Below are 18,630 nucleotides of genomic sequence, written 5' to 3'. Positions count from 1 at the left end.
CAGACTTGCCCGGCACCTCAGAAATCTAAGATTTTCTCACAAGTATGTAAAAATGTAAAACTTCATGATATATGGCGCATTCAACACCCGGATAGCAAGTTATATACATGCGAGTCCAGGGTATATAGATCCTTCTCAAGGATTGACCTTTTTCTAGTTTCGAACTCCCTCCTAAGAGATGATACTGAGTCAGATATACATGACATAGTACTTTCAGACCACTCCCCCATATCGTTAGTAATAAGCGCCCAGATAGGCCAAAGAGTCATGAATAATTTTTACTTCCCAAAACATATGATAAATAATATCCCGTTCCATAATTGGCTTAAAAATAAATGGAGAGAATACAGTATTAATAATAAAGACTATATAGATAGACTGGAGGTCTTCTGGGAGGCTGCAAAAGCATTTTTGAGGGGGGAGATAAAAGCCTACATGATACTGACCAAAAAGAAATTCAAGGCACGAGAATTACAGCTGGCCAATACAGTGACTAGGGCATATCAAAAATATATAAACACCCCACTTAGAAAATATTGGAATAAATACAAGGTAGCAAGACAAAATAGAGATCTGTTCCTCTCTACTAAAATAAATAAAGAGGAGATTAGAATGAATGCACGCTATGCGGGACACTATGGGAGGTCTGCCAAACACCTCGCAAGGTTAGACAGGGCAAGGAAAAAGAATAATATAATTGAAAAAATTGGTACGGGAGATCAATGCTATACACAACCTAGTGATATTCAAAAAAATTTTCTAGATTATTTTAAAAATATATATACTGCTAAAGTGATAGATCCTCATAGTAATACACTTTTTTGGGAGAATATTTCCTGTCCTAGGGTTACGATAGAACAGGTCGCCTTAATTAATGAGCCTATCTCCATGGATGAAGTTTTAAAAGCCATAGAGGAAGCTAAACTAGGGAAAGCCCCCGGTCCAGACCAATTACCCGCGGAATTCTACCGAATACTCAAATCAGAAATTGGACCTATGTTAACATGTCTGTTTAATGAATATTATATGGACGGAAGAACAATGTCACGGTTCTTCTCGGCGTCAATCATCACGCTTATCCTCAAAAAAGATAAGAACCCATTAGACCCAGGGTCATATAGACCAATTTCTTTGCTAAATATAGATTATAAATTGCTTACCTCTATAATTGCTAATCGTTTAAAAACATCTTTACAAGAAATTATACATCCAGATCAAGCAGGTTTTATGATAAACAGATCTTCCACAAAGAATATTAGGAAAACCTATATGATCCTGGAATATTTTTGGAATAGGCGCTTGCGGGATAAAATTATACCTAAATTTGACCTTGCGATGATGATGGTTGACGCCGAGAAGGCCTTTGACTCTATAATATGGGAACATCTATTTAATGCCTTGACTAACTTCGGCTTCAGTGGCAAGCTGATGAATTTTATCCGTCTGCTATATAACTACCCGATATCAGCAATCATGATTAATAACAGCCAATCTACCTTTTTTAGGTTAGAGAGAGGGACGCGGCAGGGATGCCCCCTCTCCCCTCTCCTTTTCAATATAGCCGTGGAGCCTTTAGCAATTTATCTGAGACAAGAATTGAAAGGAATAGAATTTGGGAATCAAAAATGTGTGTTATCATTATATGCCGATGACTTACTACTATACTTTGAAAACACCAGTGTAAATATACCTATAGCTTTGAAGTCACTACACTTATTCGGGGCTATTTCAGGGTATAAGATTAATACCTCAAAAACTGAGATTTTATGGATCTATAAAAATAAAGATAGTCTGAAGCTGCATGAATTGAAGGAAGTAGAGAGCTTTAGATACTTAGGAATCATTCTACACAGAGACCCGAATATGTGGTACAAATTGAACTATACACCGTGTTTCTCTAAGATAATTGCGAAGTTGCGTCAATGGTCTTTCTTTCCGATTTCCCTCACTGCTAAAATAATGATGATTAAAACCATTGCTTTCCCTCAAATAATTTATATAATGAATAATCTCCCACTATATGTTAAAGATCGGGACGTTAGATCTTTTTATCAGGCTTGTGCTAGATTTTTCTGGAATACTTCAAGACACATGCTTTCAATAACTAAACTTTCAGTCCTGAAAGATTCTGGGGGTCTAGCATTTCCTGATATAAAGGCTTACAATCTTGCGATCCTCGCCAGATATGGAGTAGATTGGTTGTTATCAACTAATTACCTGACAAATTTAAAAATAGAAGAGAACCTTATACAACCGTTTTCCCTTAAAGCATTATTACATTATCCATACTTACAATTAGCGGATAATATTAAGAAAACATACAGCATTTATAATGTGATCAAGGCCTGGCAACAACTATGTGTGCATTTCCAGATTAACTTCCGAATCTCCTCTTTTCTGCCCATCAGGGGGAATCCTGATTTTATACCTGGCCGACAATATGTGATCTATAAACGCTGGGCAGAGAAAGGTATAACTAATTTAATACAACTACTCGATGAAAGTTCCCATATAAGAACATTTGATGAGATAGTTGCTAGATATAACATATCTAATAAAGACTTCTATGCATACTTGCAAGTCCGGCACTTTATTAATAAAAAATTAAAGTCTGGTACTTGGTCAGAGAATTTTGACAAAATTGGGGACTTTATAAATATATATAAGCAGGGGAAGCGGTCAATCTCCTTATTATATAAGATACTTCTGGCCAAGCAAGGCCAATTAAATATAGAACAACTAGCAGCACATTGGTCAAAATATCTTGAAGTAAGTAATTACGATAATATCAAGAAAGGTTTTTTGTGGATAACCACGGCTCCTATACGTTCCACATGGAAAGAATCGCACTTAAAGCTCCTCAATAACACTTATATTTCACCAAAGAGGCTGGCTAAATGGAACATAGGCCATTCAGGTTGTTGTTATAAATGCTCCGGGCCGGGGGCTGACTTACTGCACTGCTTTTGGTCCTGCCCTAAAATATGTCAATTCTGGCAGAAAATTAATTATTGGTTAAATAAATATGTATTGAATTTTCCTTTTTTCACCCCAGTTAAAATTTTCTTGCTTCATACAGAGGATCGAAATCGGGGTATCATTAATACGATAATTTTATTGGTACGCAACCTAATTTTGAGAAACTGGAAGAGTAAAAAGGCCCCCTCATTTCGAGCATTCATTGAAGCACTTAAATTACAAATTATTTTCGAACAACACAATATAATTAATGCACAGAATAGACAAATCCAAAGCTTTTTTAATAACTGGCTGAGGATTATTCAAACATTCCCCATTTCTATACAATACATGTTGACTAAAAAGTTCCATAAATCGGATTATTTTGAGGGCCTTATATTAAGAGGTCTTTTTCCAAGCTGTTGGTATTAAAGAAGGTACTACAGATTCAGAGCATAGACATGTACTGAGGGGCTACGGGAGAGAGGGGTGAGAGAGGGTAGAGGCCGGGGGGTTGTTTTTTTTTTTTTTTTTTTTTTTTTTTTTTTTTCTCTCGTTTACTGGTCCTTGAATAGGTACATTTAAGTATGTCCCGATCCTATGTTTGTTTTTCAAATTAGGTTATGTAAAGTCTGAGGTAAAAAAGGGAAGGGAAGAGGGCAAGGGGGATAAGATTGGAAAGAAAAAAAGGGAAAAGATTAGAGAAAATTCCCAGCAATATATTCACAGAATCAAGAGAACCACTCCGGGCTAAACTTTAAGGTTGTATAAAGTCTACAATGTTATAATTATACCCGCTGATGCTATGCTCTCCTTTACTATCACCATTTTATGTTATATTGTATGTGGCCCTGCGTGGCGCACTAACTATAATGTGATTTACTTTTCTTTTTTCTTGATGATGTGTATTGCTGGTTATAAATAAACTTATAAAAAAAAAAAAGGAAATATACCTTTTATGGTTTTAAACTCAGTCTTTTTTTATATAAGCCCTAATAACTAAATGGTAATTATAGTAAAAAAAAAAATACATGCTCAATACGTTAGAGAATATCATTTTAAAATTAGCAGCCTTGTAATGAAGCAGCTTTTGCTCAGGACCAACAGTGCTCTGTGGTTCATTGGCAGTACTTTAATTATGTGTTAAACCCCTTTTAGCATTATAGGGTCGCTAGTTTTAAAATGACATGCTCTAATGGATCAGAGCAGGTAATTTTTCTACTATAAAGGCCCTTTAAAATATGGCATTAGTTCAATTATGCTGTCTACTTGCAGGATAACTTTGCGATTAAAAGAAAAATTAAAACACAGTTTACAGCATTTGATTGGCTATACTACTACTACAAAGAAAAACTGCCTTAAGTGGCTGGTGCGGATGAGTGCTCAATAAATTGCATGGGAAGAAATAAACACACATACTGTGAATACAGTTATGATCCTACAAATACAAAATGCATACACAGCAATTAAAATAGGCATTGCAGCAAACAGACTTCAGTTTAGTGTCCCTTTAAGAACGCATAAGATCTGACATTCTTAAATTACTACTTATTCTTGTTTCTTTCTTTAGGCTGCCCAAATATTTTTCTGTGAAAATCAACCAATAAGAATAACTGGCAGGCTAAACATAGACATTAGAAGAAAACCAAAAAAAAAACACATACATTGCAGAACAAATTTGTTACCTTCTCAAACAAATATTTTGGCACACATTTGATTATTTTTTGTATCACATTTATTGAAACAACAGTGAAAATATACAATATGAGATAATCATGAGATAGCATTTTTTTTTTTAAATCTTGCAATGAGAGCTCATTTATTCTGAAAATGGCCGTGTGCACCCTATGGGAAGTGTATACTGCTCCTTTGTGAAGAGTAAGATTTTTCTCTAAAACAATTGATAACTTGCCTTACTCAAAGGGGTTTAGATTATTTTGTTTAAAACCACATTTGGAGATTATGATCGATTATTTGTATTATCATACAGATTTATAGATTATCCTTTCCATTAGGTTTGTAGTGTATATATAAATATATATTTGGGTTATACTTTAGCTGTTTGGATTTGGGGATTCATATATATTAAAATCTTTTAAAAATATAAAGGAAAAAGGCACAATGGTTATTGAATTGATAAAGATGACTTCAATTTTAGTGCATTTTTCTGTCAATTTATTAAAAATGAACTTTATGAGGTATTTTTTTTTATACAGTTAAGCGCAAGGTTGGAATTAAAGGAACACTAAAATCAAAATTAAAAACTTTCACAATTCAAATAGAGCACGGAATAAAAAAACAAAACAACAAAGTTTCTAATTCACTTCCATTACCATAATATGCACAATCTTTTTATATGCACACATTTTGGGGCACCAACTCCTACGGAGCATGTGCAAGAATTCAGTGTATACATATATGCATTTTGTTATTGGCTAATGACACATGATACAAGGGAAGGCAAATTGAACTATTTGAAATCTGTCAGAAAAAAAACCTGACAGCGCTGGGTCACAGGCATAGAGGTAAAAAGCTGAAATGCTGAATGCAGTAGCGCATCTCTCTGCACTAACTACTAAACGAGCCCATATTACAAAAAGCAAAATAAACATGGCCGGAGCTGTAATTAGTGCTACTTCTTTTTCATTTATATTTTACAGATGTTGTACTTTTGCAGTTTAATACTATTGAATAACAAATATACGTGCTGTTATGTTTTTACTCTGTGCATGTCTTTGGGTTCTTTTTTTTTATATATAAAATTTAGATGATATGAGATAGCAATCCTGTAGGCTATTTCACAAAGTCAAATGATTAGTTAAATTCATATTTGAATAGTACATTAAGCATATTTTTACCTATCTGTAGGAATATCCTAGCTTTTGAGCTTCTGAGATCCATTTGGAGCAGATCTTGTTAGCGGGGCTCATAGGGGCCCATAAACATCTTTTATGTATTTATTTTTAATGCCAAGAAAACACATATGTGGCAGATTACTACAAAATATAAAAGTTAGCGTTTTTTTTTCTCTTTTTTTTAAATGAAATAAACCATTTGGATCCAATATGATTTGTTAATTTTGTGCAAAGGTACATACAATTTGAAGAATACATTGTGTGTGACTAAATACGTGCCAGAGCTTAGTTTTTTTTTATTTATTTGTATTTTTTTAAAAAGGTCTGTATGACCAAGGAATGGTTACACCTGATATATTAATGTGAAATATAGCCTTTTTATTTAATGAAACGTTATTTGAGTTGTATTATCTGTTTGGATTTACTGCATTCGAAAAGGCAAACGGATGTTTATGTCTACCTATAAGTGGTTTTATGTGTTGGAATGGTTTTAAAAGCAGCAGATGAACGTTTTCTATTTACACGTTATATATCTATATTATTTGCTTGCTGGTAGTTTGTTTCACTCACACGCAAGCTTGCTGTCAAAGCTGGATAAAGCCACAGAGAATGCCTGCAGTGCACTCATTGGGTAACTGTAATCCAAAGTGAAGAGGTCCTCAGCTACTCGGCCAAACTGCATGATAATGTAATCCGCTATAAAGAAAAGAGAGTGTTTAAATACTAAGAAAAAAGTTAAAGTGATTGTAAATCCTAGTGTTTCTGAAACGCTAGGATTTACCAGTGCTACAAATAAAGCAGACTTTCAGTCATGAAGTATAAAAAAAACTTCATGCTTAAAGTTGCTTTATTTTCAGCAAGTTTATGCTGAGCTGAACGCCTCAGGCAAAACACTATCTCCTCAATGAGGTGACGTTTTCACCTCTAAGGCAATATCGTTATAGCTATCCGGCATAATGCTGATTGGCCCGTTTTTTACCAGCCAGAGGTGTTCAGCTTGGCATATACTCGCTGCAAATAAAGGAACGTTCAGCATGAAGTTTTTTTTTATACTTCATAACCGAAAGTCCCCTTTATTCGTAGCACTGGTAAATCCTAGCGCTTCAAACACACTAGGATTTAACATCACTTTACGAATAGAGAATAAAAACAAACAAAAACAAAAACACAGGAATGACAAAAAGTTGAGGAACATCAATGCAGAAAAAAAAAAAAAAAAAAAAGGAAACTGCAGTGATACTCACGGTCATTGTCATGAACGAGCTGGAAATTTTTAACTGAAGCCTGCGTAACACGGCCGTGAAAGTTTAGGACGTATGACTGAGTGTCATCATTCCACACTGGTGCTTTATTGTGGATCTCAATAATGTTCTCCTGACAATTGCTTTGCCATTTCCCTAACAGACTTTCTGAATCCTGGTTAACAAAGAAAACTGCATCACAGACAAACTCAAACCAGGATAAATACAGAAATACAAGTTTGCACTATGAAGTGTCAAACTAAAGCTTTTGCAAATAATTATTTTAATAGCCCCAACTTCTTCACCTATTATTAATTTGCATCTGTGTTGGTTACTCCATAAATGGTTTGTCCATTTATGGAGCATTATATGGCAACAGTTTTGCAAGAATGTTATCCATTTGCAAGAGCACTAGATGGCAGCACTAATTCCTGCCATGTAGTGCACCGATTCCATACCTAGGTATCTTTTCAACACAGAATATCATGGGAACAAAGCAAGTTTGATAATAGAATTGAATTGGAAACTTTTTTTTAAAATGGAATGCTGAATCACGAAAGAACATTTTTGGGTATATCCCTTTAATGATCACAAATAATAGTATAGCTGCACCACCAATTGTACTAAAACATCATGTTTTTATTTAGCCACTTTAAAACTGACAACGTTTCGGACCCATGTCCTTATTCATGTCTGTCATGTAGACAAGAATAAGGACATGGGTCCGAAACGTTGTCTGTTTTAAAGTGGCTAAATAAAAACATGATGTTTTAGTACAATTGGTGGTGCAGCTATACTATTATTTTTGGACTGTCTTCTTGGGACCTTGGTGCAGGTCCAATAGTTGGCACACCTGCAAACAAGTTTTGCTACACCTTTGGTGCTTGGGCAATTTCTGACTTTTCTACACCTTTAATGATCACAATATTCAAACAGAAGACAAACTGATCTGTTGATTTATCAACTCAAAAAAAAAAAAAAAAAGAAAAAGAATAAATGTTTGATATGTTATATGTATATTTGAGTGACCCTTTAAAGTTGTACAAGTCATTCAATGGCATGTGAGCATTATTATATATAATGTAATATAAGCCTGCATTTTGTACTGATATACAACATTTCACACAAATTTAGTTTAACCCCTTAAGGACCAAGGACGTACGCCCTCAAAAAAAATACAGTTAACGACGAGGACATATGGCGTACGTCCTTGGTCTTGGAAAGCGGTGGAAGCGATCCTGATCGCTTCCAGCCGCTTTCCGGTTATTGCAGTGATGCCTCAATATCGAGGCATCCTGCAATAACCCCCCTTGGCCATCTGATGCAGAGAGAGCCACTCTGTGGCCCTCTCTGCACCGGACATCGATGGCCGGTACCGTGGGTGGGTGGGAGCCAGTCTGGGAGGCGGGTGGGTGCGTGCACGGGTAGGGAGCGGGTGAAAACCGCTACACTATAGAACAATATTGAAAGAAAGTGGCAGAGAGGGGGCTAAAAAATAAAATAAAAAGATCTAAAGGATCTGGGAGGGGGTAGGGGCAAGCTACACTACAGAAAAATATAAAAAAAAATATATATTTTTTTTACTGTAAACTGGGTACTGGAAGACAGCTGCCAGTACCCAAGACCACGGCTACCAATAAGTTAGAGAGGGAGGGTTAGAGAGCTGTTTGGGGGGGATCCTACAGTCAGCATATGTAAATATGCCTATTTTTAAAAAATAAATAAATATCAGAGATAGCTTTTATTTTAGTACTGTCAGACTTTCTGCCAGTACTTAACATGGCAGGGACAATTGTGGGGTGGGGGAGGGAAGAGAGCTGTTTGGGAGGGATCAGGGGGTGTAATGTGTCAGGTGGGAGGCTGATCTCTACACTAAAGCTAAAATTAACCCTGCAAGCTCCCTACATGCTACCTAATTAACCCCTTCACTGCTAGCCATAATACACGTGTGATGCGCAGCGGCATTTAGCGGGCTTCTAATTACCAAAAAGCAACGCCAAAGCCATATGTCTGCTATTTCTCAACAAAGGGGATCCCAGAGAAGCATTTACAACCATTTGTGCCATAATCGCACAAGCTGTTTGTAAATAATTTCAGTGAGAAACCTAAACTTTGTGAAAAAGTGAACAATTTTTTTTATTTGATCGCATTTGGCGGTGAAATGGTGGCATGAAATATACCAAAATGTGCCTAGATCAATACTTTGGGTTGGCTTCTACACTACAGCTAAAATTAACCCTACAAGCTCCCTAATTAACCCCTGCACTGCTGGACATAATACATGTGTGGTGCACAGCGGCAATTAGAAGCCTTCTAATTACCAAAAAGCAACGCCAAAGCCATATAAGTCTGCTATTTCTGAAGAAAGGGGATCCCAGAGAAGCATTTACAACCATTTGTGCCATAATTGTACAAGCTGTTTGTAAATAATTTCAGTGAGAAACCTAAAGTTTGTGAAAAAATGTGTGAAAAAGTGAACAATTTTTTTATTTGATCGCATTTGGCGGTGAAATGGTGGCATGAAATATACCAAAATGGGCCTAGATCAATACTTTGGGATGTCTTCTAAAAAAAAACAACAGAATTTATGTTTACCTGATAAATTTCTTTCTCCTACGGTGTGTCCGGTCCACGGCGTCATCCTTACTTGTGGGATATTCTCTTCCCCTACAGGAAATGGCAAAGAGAGCACACAGCAAGAGCTGTCCATATAGTCCCCCCTCTGGCTCCGCCCCCCAGTCATTCGACCGACGGTTAGGAGAAAAAGGAGAAACTATAGGGTGCCGTGGTGACTGTAGTGTATGGAATAAAAAAAATTCAAACCTGACTAAAAGCCAGGCGGGCCGTGGACCGGACACACCGTAGGAGAAAGAAATTTATCAGGTAAACATAAATTCTGTTTTCTCCTACATTGGTGTGTCCGGTCCACGGCTTCATCCTTACTTGTGGGAACCAATACCAAAGCTTTAGGACACTGATGAAGGGAGGGAGCAAGTCAGGTTACCTAAACGGAAGGCACCACGGCTTGCAAAACCTTTCTCCCAAAAACAGCCTCCGAAGAAGCATAAGTATCGAATTTGTAAAATTTGGCAAAAGTATGCAGAGAAGACCAAGTCGCTGCCTTACAGATCTGATAAACAGAAGCCTCGTTCTTGAAGGCCCATGTGGAAGCCACAGCTCTAGTAGAGTGAGCTGTAATTCGTTCAGGAGGCTGCCGTCCGGCAGTCTCATAAGCCAATCGGATGATGCTTTTCAGCCAAAAAGAAAGAGAGGTAGCAGTAGCTTTCTGCCCTCTCCTCTTACCAGAATGAAATCCTTTGTTGCTTCTAAATAGAATTTTAAAGCACGAACCACATCTAGGTTGTGTAACAAACGTTCCTTCTTTGAAACTGGATTCGGACATAGGGAAGGAACAACTATTTCCTGGTTAATATTCCTGTTGGAAACTACTTTTGGAAGAAAACCAGGTTTGGTACGTAAAACTACCTTATCTGCATGAAATACCAGATAGGGAGAAGTACACTGCAAAGCAGATAATTCAGAAACTCTTCTAGCAGAAGAAATAGCAACTAAAAACAGAACTTTCCAAGATAGTAACTTAATATCTATGGAATGCAAAGGTTCAAACGGAACCCCCTGAAGAACTGAAAGAACTAAATTTAGACTCCATGGAGGAGTCAAAGGTCTGTAGACAGGCTTGATTCTGACTAAAGCCTGTACATCTGGCACGGCTGCCAGACGTTTGTGCAACAAAACAGACAGAGCAGATATCTGTCCTTTAAGAGAACTAGCTGACAAACCTTTATCCAAACCCTCTTGGAGAAAGGAAAGTATCCTCGGAATTTTAATTTTACTCCAAGAGTATCCCTTGGAGTCGCACCAACAGATATATTTTTTCCATATCTTATGGTAAATTTTCCTAGTCACAGGCTTCCTGGCCTGAATCAGAGTATCTATAACCGAATCTGAAAACCCACGCTTAGATAGAATCAAGCGTTCAATTTCCAAGCAGTCAGTTGCAGAGAGACTAGATTTGAATGTTCGAATGGACCTTGTACTAGAAGATCCTGTCTCAAAGGTAGCTTCCATGGTGGAGCCGATGACATATTCACCAGGTCTGCATACCAAGTCCTGCGTGGCCACGCAGGAGCCATCAGAATCACCGAAGCCTTCTCCTGTTTGATCCTGGCTACAAGCCTGGGAAGGAGAGGGAACGGTGGAAACACATAAGCTAGATTGAACGACCAAGGCGCCACCAATGCATCCACTAGTATCGCCTTGGGATCCCTGGATCTGGACCCGTATCGAGGAACCTTGTAGTTCTGACGAGACGCCATCAGATCCATATCTGGAGTGCCCCATAGTTGAGTTAATTGGGCAAAGACCACCGGGTGGAGTTCCCACTCCCCCGGATGGAAAGTCTGACGACTCAAATAATCCGCCTCCCAGTTGTCTACCCCTGGGATGTGGATTGCAGATAGGTAGCAGGAGTGATCCTCCGCCCATTTGATGATCTTGGATACCTCTGTCATCGCCAAGGAACTCTTTGTTCCCCCCTGATGATTGATGTGCGCTACAGTCGTCATGTTGTCCGACTGAAATCTTATGAATCTGGCCTTCGCTAGGTGAGGCCAGGCCAGGAGCGCATTGAATATCGCTCTCAGTTCCAAAATGTTTATCGGGAGAAGGGACTCTTCCCGAGACCACAGACCCTGAGCTTTCAGGGAGTCCCAGACCGCGCCCCAGCCTAAGAGACTGGCGTCGGTCGTGACGATGACCCACTCTGGTCTGCGGAAACTCATTCCCTGAGACAGGTGATCCTGAGTCAACCACCAGCGGAGTGAGTCTCTGGTTACCTGGTCTACTTGAATCTGGGGAGACAAATCTGCATAATCCCCATTCCACTGATTGAGCATGCACAGTTGCAATGGTCTTAGATGAATTCGAGCAAAAGAAACCACGTCCATTGCTGCAACCATTAGTCCTATTACCTCCATGCACTGAGCTATGGAAGGCTGAGGAATAGATTGAAGAACTTGACAAGCGTTTAGAAGTTTTAACTTTCTGACCTCTGTCAGAAAAATCTTCATTTCTACAGAATCTATTATTGTTCCCAGAAAGGGAACCCTTGTAGAGGGGGACAGGGAACTCTTTTCTACGTTCACCTTCCACCCGTGAGACCTGAGAAAGGCTAATACAATGTCTGTATGAGCCCTTGATCTGGAAAGGGACGACGCTTGGATTAGGATGTCGTCTAAGTAAGGTGCCACCGCAATGCCCCTCGGTCCTAGAACCGCTAGTAGGGACCCTAGCACCTTTGTGAAAATTCTGGGAGCAGTGGCTAAACCGAACGGAAGAGCCACGAACTGGTAATGTTTGTCCAGATAGGCGAACCTTAGGAACTGATGATGATCTTTGTGGATAGGAATATGTAGGTACGCATCCTTTAAGTCCACGGTAGTCATGTATTGACCCTCCTGGATTGTTGGTAAAATCGTTCGAATGGTTTCCATTTTGAATGATGGAACTCTGAGGAATTTGTTTAGAATTTTTAAATCCAGAATTGGCCTGAAAGTTCCCTCTTTTTTGGGAACTACGAACAGGTTTGAGTAAAACCCCAGACCTTGTTCCGCTGTTGGAACTGGGTGTATCACTCCCATTTTTAATAGGTCTCCTACGCAATGTAAGAATGCCTGTCTCTTTATCTGGTCTGAAGATAAGCGAGACATGTGGAACCTTCCCCTTGGAGGAAGTTCCTTGAACTCTAGAAGATACCCCTGAGAGACTATTTCTAGTGCCCAGGGATCCGGAACATCTCTTGCCCAAGCCTGAGCAAAGAGAGAAAGTCTGCCCCCTACTAGATCTGGTCCCGGATCGGGGGCTACCCCTTCATGCTGTCTTGGTAGCAGCAGCAGGCTTCTTGGTCTGTTTACCCTTGTTCCAGCCTTGCATTGGTTTCCATGCTGGTTTAGGCTGGGAAGCATTACCCTCTTGTCTAGAGGCTGCAGAGTTAGGAGACGGTCCGTTCCTGAAATTGCGAAAGGAACGAAAATTAGATTTGTTCTTAGCCTCGAAAGGCCTATCCTGTGGGAGGGCATGGCCCTTTCCCCCAGTGATGTCAGAAATAATCTCCTTCAATTCTGGCCCAAAAAGGGTCTTACCCTTGAAAGGAATATTAAGCAGTTTTGTCTTGGACGACACATCCGCCGACCAAGATTTTAGCCAAAGCGCTCTGCGCGCCACTATAGCAAAACCTGAATTTTTCGCCGCTAATTTAGCCAATTGAAAAGCCGCATCTAAAATAAAGGAATTAGCCAACTTTAGTGCGTGAATTCTGTCCATGACTTCCTCATATGGAGTCTCTTTATGGAGCGAATTTTCTAGTTCCTCGAACCAAAAAGACGCCGCCGTGGTGACAGGAATAATGCACGAAATTGGTTGGAGAAGGAAACCTTGCTGAACAAATATCTTTTTAAGCAATCCTTCCAATTTTTTATCCATAGGATCTTTGAAAGCACAACTGTCCTCAATGGGAATAGTTGTGCGCTTGGCCAACGTAGAAACTGCCCCCTCAACCTTAGGGACTGTTTGCCATGCGTCCCTTCTGGGGTCGACAATGGGGAACATTTTCTTAAATATAGGAGGTGGGATAAAAGGTATACCTGGCTTCTCCCACTCCTTAGTCACTATGTCCGCCACCCTCTTGGGTATCGGAAAGGCATCAGCGTGCACAGGGACCTCTAGGAATTTGTCCATTTTGCACAATTTCTCTGGAATCACCAAAGAGTCACAATCATCAAGAGTAGTTAGCACCTCCTTAAGCAGGGCACGGAGATGTTCTAACTTAAATTTAAATGCCATGATATCAGGTTCTGCCTGCTGAGAAACTTTTCCTGAATCAGAAATTTCTCCCTCAGACAGACCCTCCCTCACTGCCAATTCAGAGTGGTGTGAGGGTATAACAGATAAATTATCGTCAGCGCCCACTTGCTCATCCTCTGTATTTAAAACTGAGCAATCACGCTTTCTGGGAAATGCTGGCAGTTTGGATAAAAGATTTGTTATAGAATTATCCATTACTGCAGTTAATTGTTGCATAGTAACAAGCATTGGCGCGCTAGATGTACTAGGTGTCGCCTGCGCGGGCACAACTGGTGTTGACACAGAAGGAGAGGATGATGAACTATCCCCACTACCTTCATTTGAAGAATCATCTTGGGCAACCTTATTAAATGTGACAGTACTGTCCTTACTTTGTTTGGACGCCATGGCACAATTTGAACATACATTTAAAGGGGGAACCACCTTGGCCTCCATACACACAGAACATATGCTATCTGAAGGTATAGACATGTTAGACAGACTTTGGCAGGCTATTAATGCAATAAAAACGTTTTTAAACAGAACCGTTACTGTCTCTTTAAATAATAAAAAGAGCACACTTTATTTCTGAATGTTTGAAAAAGTATGAAGGAAATATCCAATCTTTACAAAATTTGCACCCTAGTGTCTTAATGCTTTGAAAGTATTGCACACCAAATTTCAAGTCTCTAACCCCTTAAATGAGCAAACCGGAGCTAATTGTTCAATTTACCAGTTTAAACCCACTACAGTCCCTGCCACAGCCTTTGCTGCGGCTTTTACCTTCCTTGGTGGTTATTCACCACAGAAATAAGCCTTCTTGAAATCGTTTTTATGGCCACAGGACCCTCTCACATGAAGCTGCATGCACTGCTTCCAAAAGTAACTGCGCAACTGAGGCGCGAAAATGAGGCCTCCTCCCTCTGCATACCAGAGTGAAGGGGCCTTCCTGACTAGATTAGGTGCCTAAACAACTGCCAGGCGTAATAAAAACGTTCCCAAAGGTGTTTCAAAGTCACAAAACACTCCAAAAGTCATATAAATAATATATAAATCAATTGATTTAGCCCACAATAGTGTCAACCAGTATAGAGCCCATTTATAAGCCTTCATTCTGTTATGAGTCTAAGAAAATGGCTTACCGATCCCATAAGGGAAAATGCCAGTCTTCTAGCATTACTATGTCTTGTTAGAAAATAGACTAGTCATACCTGGAGCAGAAAAGTCTGCAAACTGTTCCCCCCAACTGAAGTTCTCTGGTTTCAACAGTCCTGCGTGGGAACAGCAATGGATTTTAGTTACTGTTGCTAAAATCATACTCCTCTTTTAACAGAACTCCATCACTTTCTGTTGTAGAGTAAATAGTACAAACCGGCACTATTTTAAAATAACAAACTCTTGATAGAAGAAATAAAACTACAACTATCACCACATACTCTTTACCATCCCCGTGGAGATGCTACTTGTTCAGAGCAGGCAAAGAGAATGACTGAAGGGCGGAGCCAGAGGGGGGACTATATGGACAGCTCTTGCTGTGTGCTCTCTTTGCCATTTCCTGTAGGGGAAGAGAATATCCCACAAGTAAGGATGAAGCCGTGGACCGGACACACCAATGTAGGAGAAAATATATACATGTCAAGGGATATTCAGGGATTCCTGAAAGATATCAGTGTCCCAAAGTAACTAGCGCTAATTTTGAAAAAAAGTGGTTTGGAAATAGCAAAGTGCTACTTGTATTTATTGCCCTATAACTTGCAAAAAAAGCAAAGAACATGTAAACATTGGGTATTTCTAAACTCAGGACAAAATTTGGAAACTATTTAGCATGGGTGGGTACAGTAAATGAGTAAGAGGAAAATTACAGCTAAACACAAACACAGCAAAAATGTAAAAATAGCCTTGGTCCCAAACTGACAGAAAATGGAAAAGTGCTGTGGTCATTAAGGGGTTAAATGAGAAAAAAACTCAAATGTCTCCAGGTTGCCAGGATAGTGCATTTTAATACAATAGAACAATCTGCACCTTAGTAAATCATATGAATCAAATTATTTTCTTCCTTCTTTCACAAAGGCTGATATATCTTCAACATATTCAAAAGGCGTTGATTTAAAAGATTTATTTTCATATCTATTTATTTTTTGAGGAAGGCATTTTCTTTTGACCTGCTTTTCTATTTATTGCTTAAACTGATTGTACAATGAAGTTAATCTAAATGTAAATTTACATAAACACTTTAAATATTATTAACATTTGCAATACTGATGTAACTTGGAGAATACTCCAAAATACCATATCATATCAATTAGGTGTTACTACAAGACTTTTCTGTAGTATTGCAATACATTACCATATAAGTATGGAAAAAATAGCATGCAATTTTCAAATGTTAACTTACAGGAAAAGGGGGCAATATGACACTTTTTAATTAAACACTTTTAAAATGTAGTATAACATGTTTTTATTATATGTAGTAAGACAACTATGCAAATTAAGTTACATAGGTTTAAAAAAAGGCATACACATAACCATTCCAATGATAAGCAAAATCATGCAAGAGGAAAGTTAAAGTTAATGCCAACTGAATAAGGGAATATTGGCTTTTTACAACTACAGGGAAAACAACATTTTTTCACTCACGTCTTGTGGATGAAAAGGAATCCGCTCATGATTAACATTCATCCCTGGAAGCAAAACGGTCATCTTGCGAGGACCTTTAAAACCAAGGACGTTGGTCTCCTAGTAAGCAAAGAACACAGTTAAAGGGACAGTCAAGTATAAATTAAACTTTCATTATTCAGATAGGACTTTTAATTTTAATCGATTTTCCAATTTACTTTTATCATCAAATTTGCCTTTTTCTCTTGGTATTCATAGTTTAAACTAAACATAGGTAGGCTCATATGCCAATTTCTAGGCCTTTGAGGGCTGCCTCTTATCACATGCTTTTTAAATCTCTTTTCAACACAAAGAGACAGAAATTACACGTGGGCTATATAGATAACACTGTGTACAGGCACAGGGAGTTATTTAAGATCTAGCACAAAGCAATGCTAAATTTAAGACAATAGATAATAAACAGTCACAGTCATGTGATCAGGGGGCTGGAAGAAGGTTCCTAGATACAAGGTAATCACAGAGGTAAAAAGTGTATTAATATAACTGTGTTGGTTATGCAAAACTGGGGAATGAGTAATAAAGGGATTATCTATCTTTTAAAACAATAACAATTCTATGGTTGACTGTCCCTTTAAGTGAAAGACAAACAAGACAAATACGTATATTGCATTTAATGGAATAAGATAGATGGGGATACACCATAATGATGGAAAACGCAAACGAAGGAAAATATGCTGAGAGGATATTTGGTTCTTACATAACAAATCGCTGCCAGTTCTTGACGAGAATCTCCATTCTCTTGTGCTTTCATTGGGTTGTCACCACTGTCAAACACTGTAAATTTGGTCCCCATCAGGTTGGATCTAAAGGAAACACGATAGGTATAAGCAGTGGAAAATAAGATTAATGTAAGAATGAGAATAAATGATAGAAAAGCATTGAAACTGTCCAATTATCTCTATCTCATACCGAAGTTTGCCAATAAAGTTGTCTCCCTCTCGAGATAGATCTGTTGGGTCGACAGAAATCAGGTAATTGGCGGTTTTACTTTTCTTCCTCTTTCGCCCAGCAAGAAGAAAGGTCTGAATAAAAATAAAAGAGCTTGTCAAGAAAACACATGCATATTCCTTTCTAGAAGTACCCTCTGCCATAATTCTACATTAAATACAACTTAAAATGTTCTTATAACTGACCTTACGGTTATCATCTTTTTCCAGGTGCATATAATATGTAGGGTACAGTCCACGATCCATTCCCTTTTTATCTCGACTGATACGACATCTATAAGTGATTCCACGAGGTGCAGGTCGCAAAACAAATTCTTTTAGGTCATCAATTTCCTCTATGTCTCCAGAGGGACTAACGGGCAATGTCTCTGCAAATCCAGATTCCTGGAAACATGGCAGGACAGTGACATACAGACCAGAGAAATACAAAAGGAATTCACGGCTATCAAATGATTCATTTTTTTCAAGAGCAAGACGTTTTGGCATGCAGAACTGCTAGTATGAGCACAAACCGTAAGAGATTTTTTGCTGGAAGCTGAGCTTAGTGGTGTATTTCTAGCTGTTTCCTCACTCCCCTCTGAGTCATTTTCATCAAAATTCATGCTGTCTAAAATACCTGTAAGAAGCACAAGAAAACAACTCAGATAATTCTGTTAGGTGTGAATAAAACTGCCGTATACATATTGCCCATGGTTTCTGTATCAACAGGAACGTTTTTATGGTGCAGAAAGGCACCCATAAATGCTTTATACTAAATACTTCATATTTTTGTGTTTTTCTGTGTAAAAAAAATATGCAATAGTACAGTGACTACAACTGTTCAACATAAAAACCCACATCTTACTTTCTTTTCTTTAGTTTTGGAAACTGAATTAATGATAAAAACTAAACCCCCATTTACTTTCACATTAAGCAATAACACATGAAACAGATAATTGTAGACAATTCGGTTCATACCAATCAGTGAGAATTAACATACAGGAGGGCTGGCACCACATAGGACCAAAGCTGCTTGCAGAAACAGCAATGACAAGAACAAGATATTTTCAGAAAACAGAATTAAAAGGGACAGTATACACCAATTTTCATATA

General features: G+C 38.4%; 1 protein-coding gene across 2 annotated transcripts in view; it reads right to left on the bottom strand.

Annotated features, from left to right (window-relative positions):
* Positions 1-4,670: 4,670 nt before the first annotated feature.
* The window catches only part of LOC128663897 (tubby-related protein 3), a 49,397-nt gene continuing 35,437 nt past the window's right edge, over positions 4,671-18,630 (bottom strand). For both annotated transcript variants that reach the window (XM_053718466.1, XM_053718465.1), the window contains exons 5-11: positions 18,051-18,154; positions 17,725-17,922; positions 17,501-17,613; positions 17,289-17,394; positions 16,553-16,651; positions 7,058-7,229; positions 4,671-6,509 (exon numbers count right to left, since the gene is read on the bottom strand). In XM_053718466.1, coding sequence (XP_053574441.1) covers positions 6,376-6,509; positions 7,058-7,229; positions 16,553-16,651; positions 17,289-17,394; positions 17,501-17,613; positions 17,725-17,922; positions 18,051-18,154 — 926 coding nt within the window. In that variant the 3' untranslated portion in view covers positions 4,671-6,375. The remainder of the gene's footprint in view (positions 6,510-7,057; positions 7,230-16,552; positions 16,652-17,288; positions 17,395-17,500; positions 17,614-17,724; positions 17,923-18,050; positions 18,155-18,630) is intronic.

Source organism: Bombina bombina, chromosome 6 (genome assembly GCF_027579735.1).
Source record: "Bombina bombina isolate aBomBom1 chromosome 6, aBomBom1.pri, whole genome shotgun sequence".
Lineage (NCBI taxonomy): Eukaryota > Metazoa > Chordata > Amphibia > Anura > Bombinatoridae > Bombina > Bombina bombina.
Note: the sequence above shows the minus strand (reverse complement) of the source record. Positions and strands in the feature narration are given on the sequence as shown.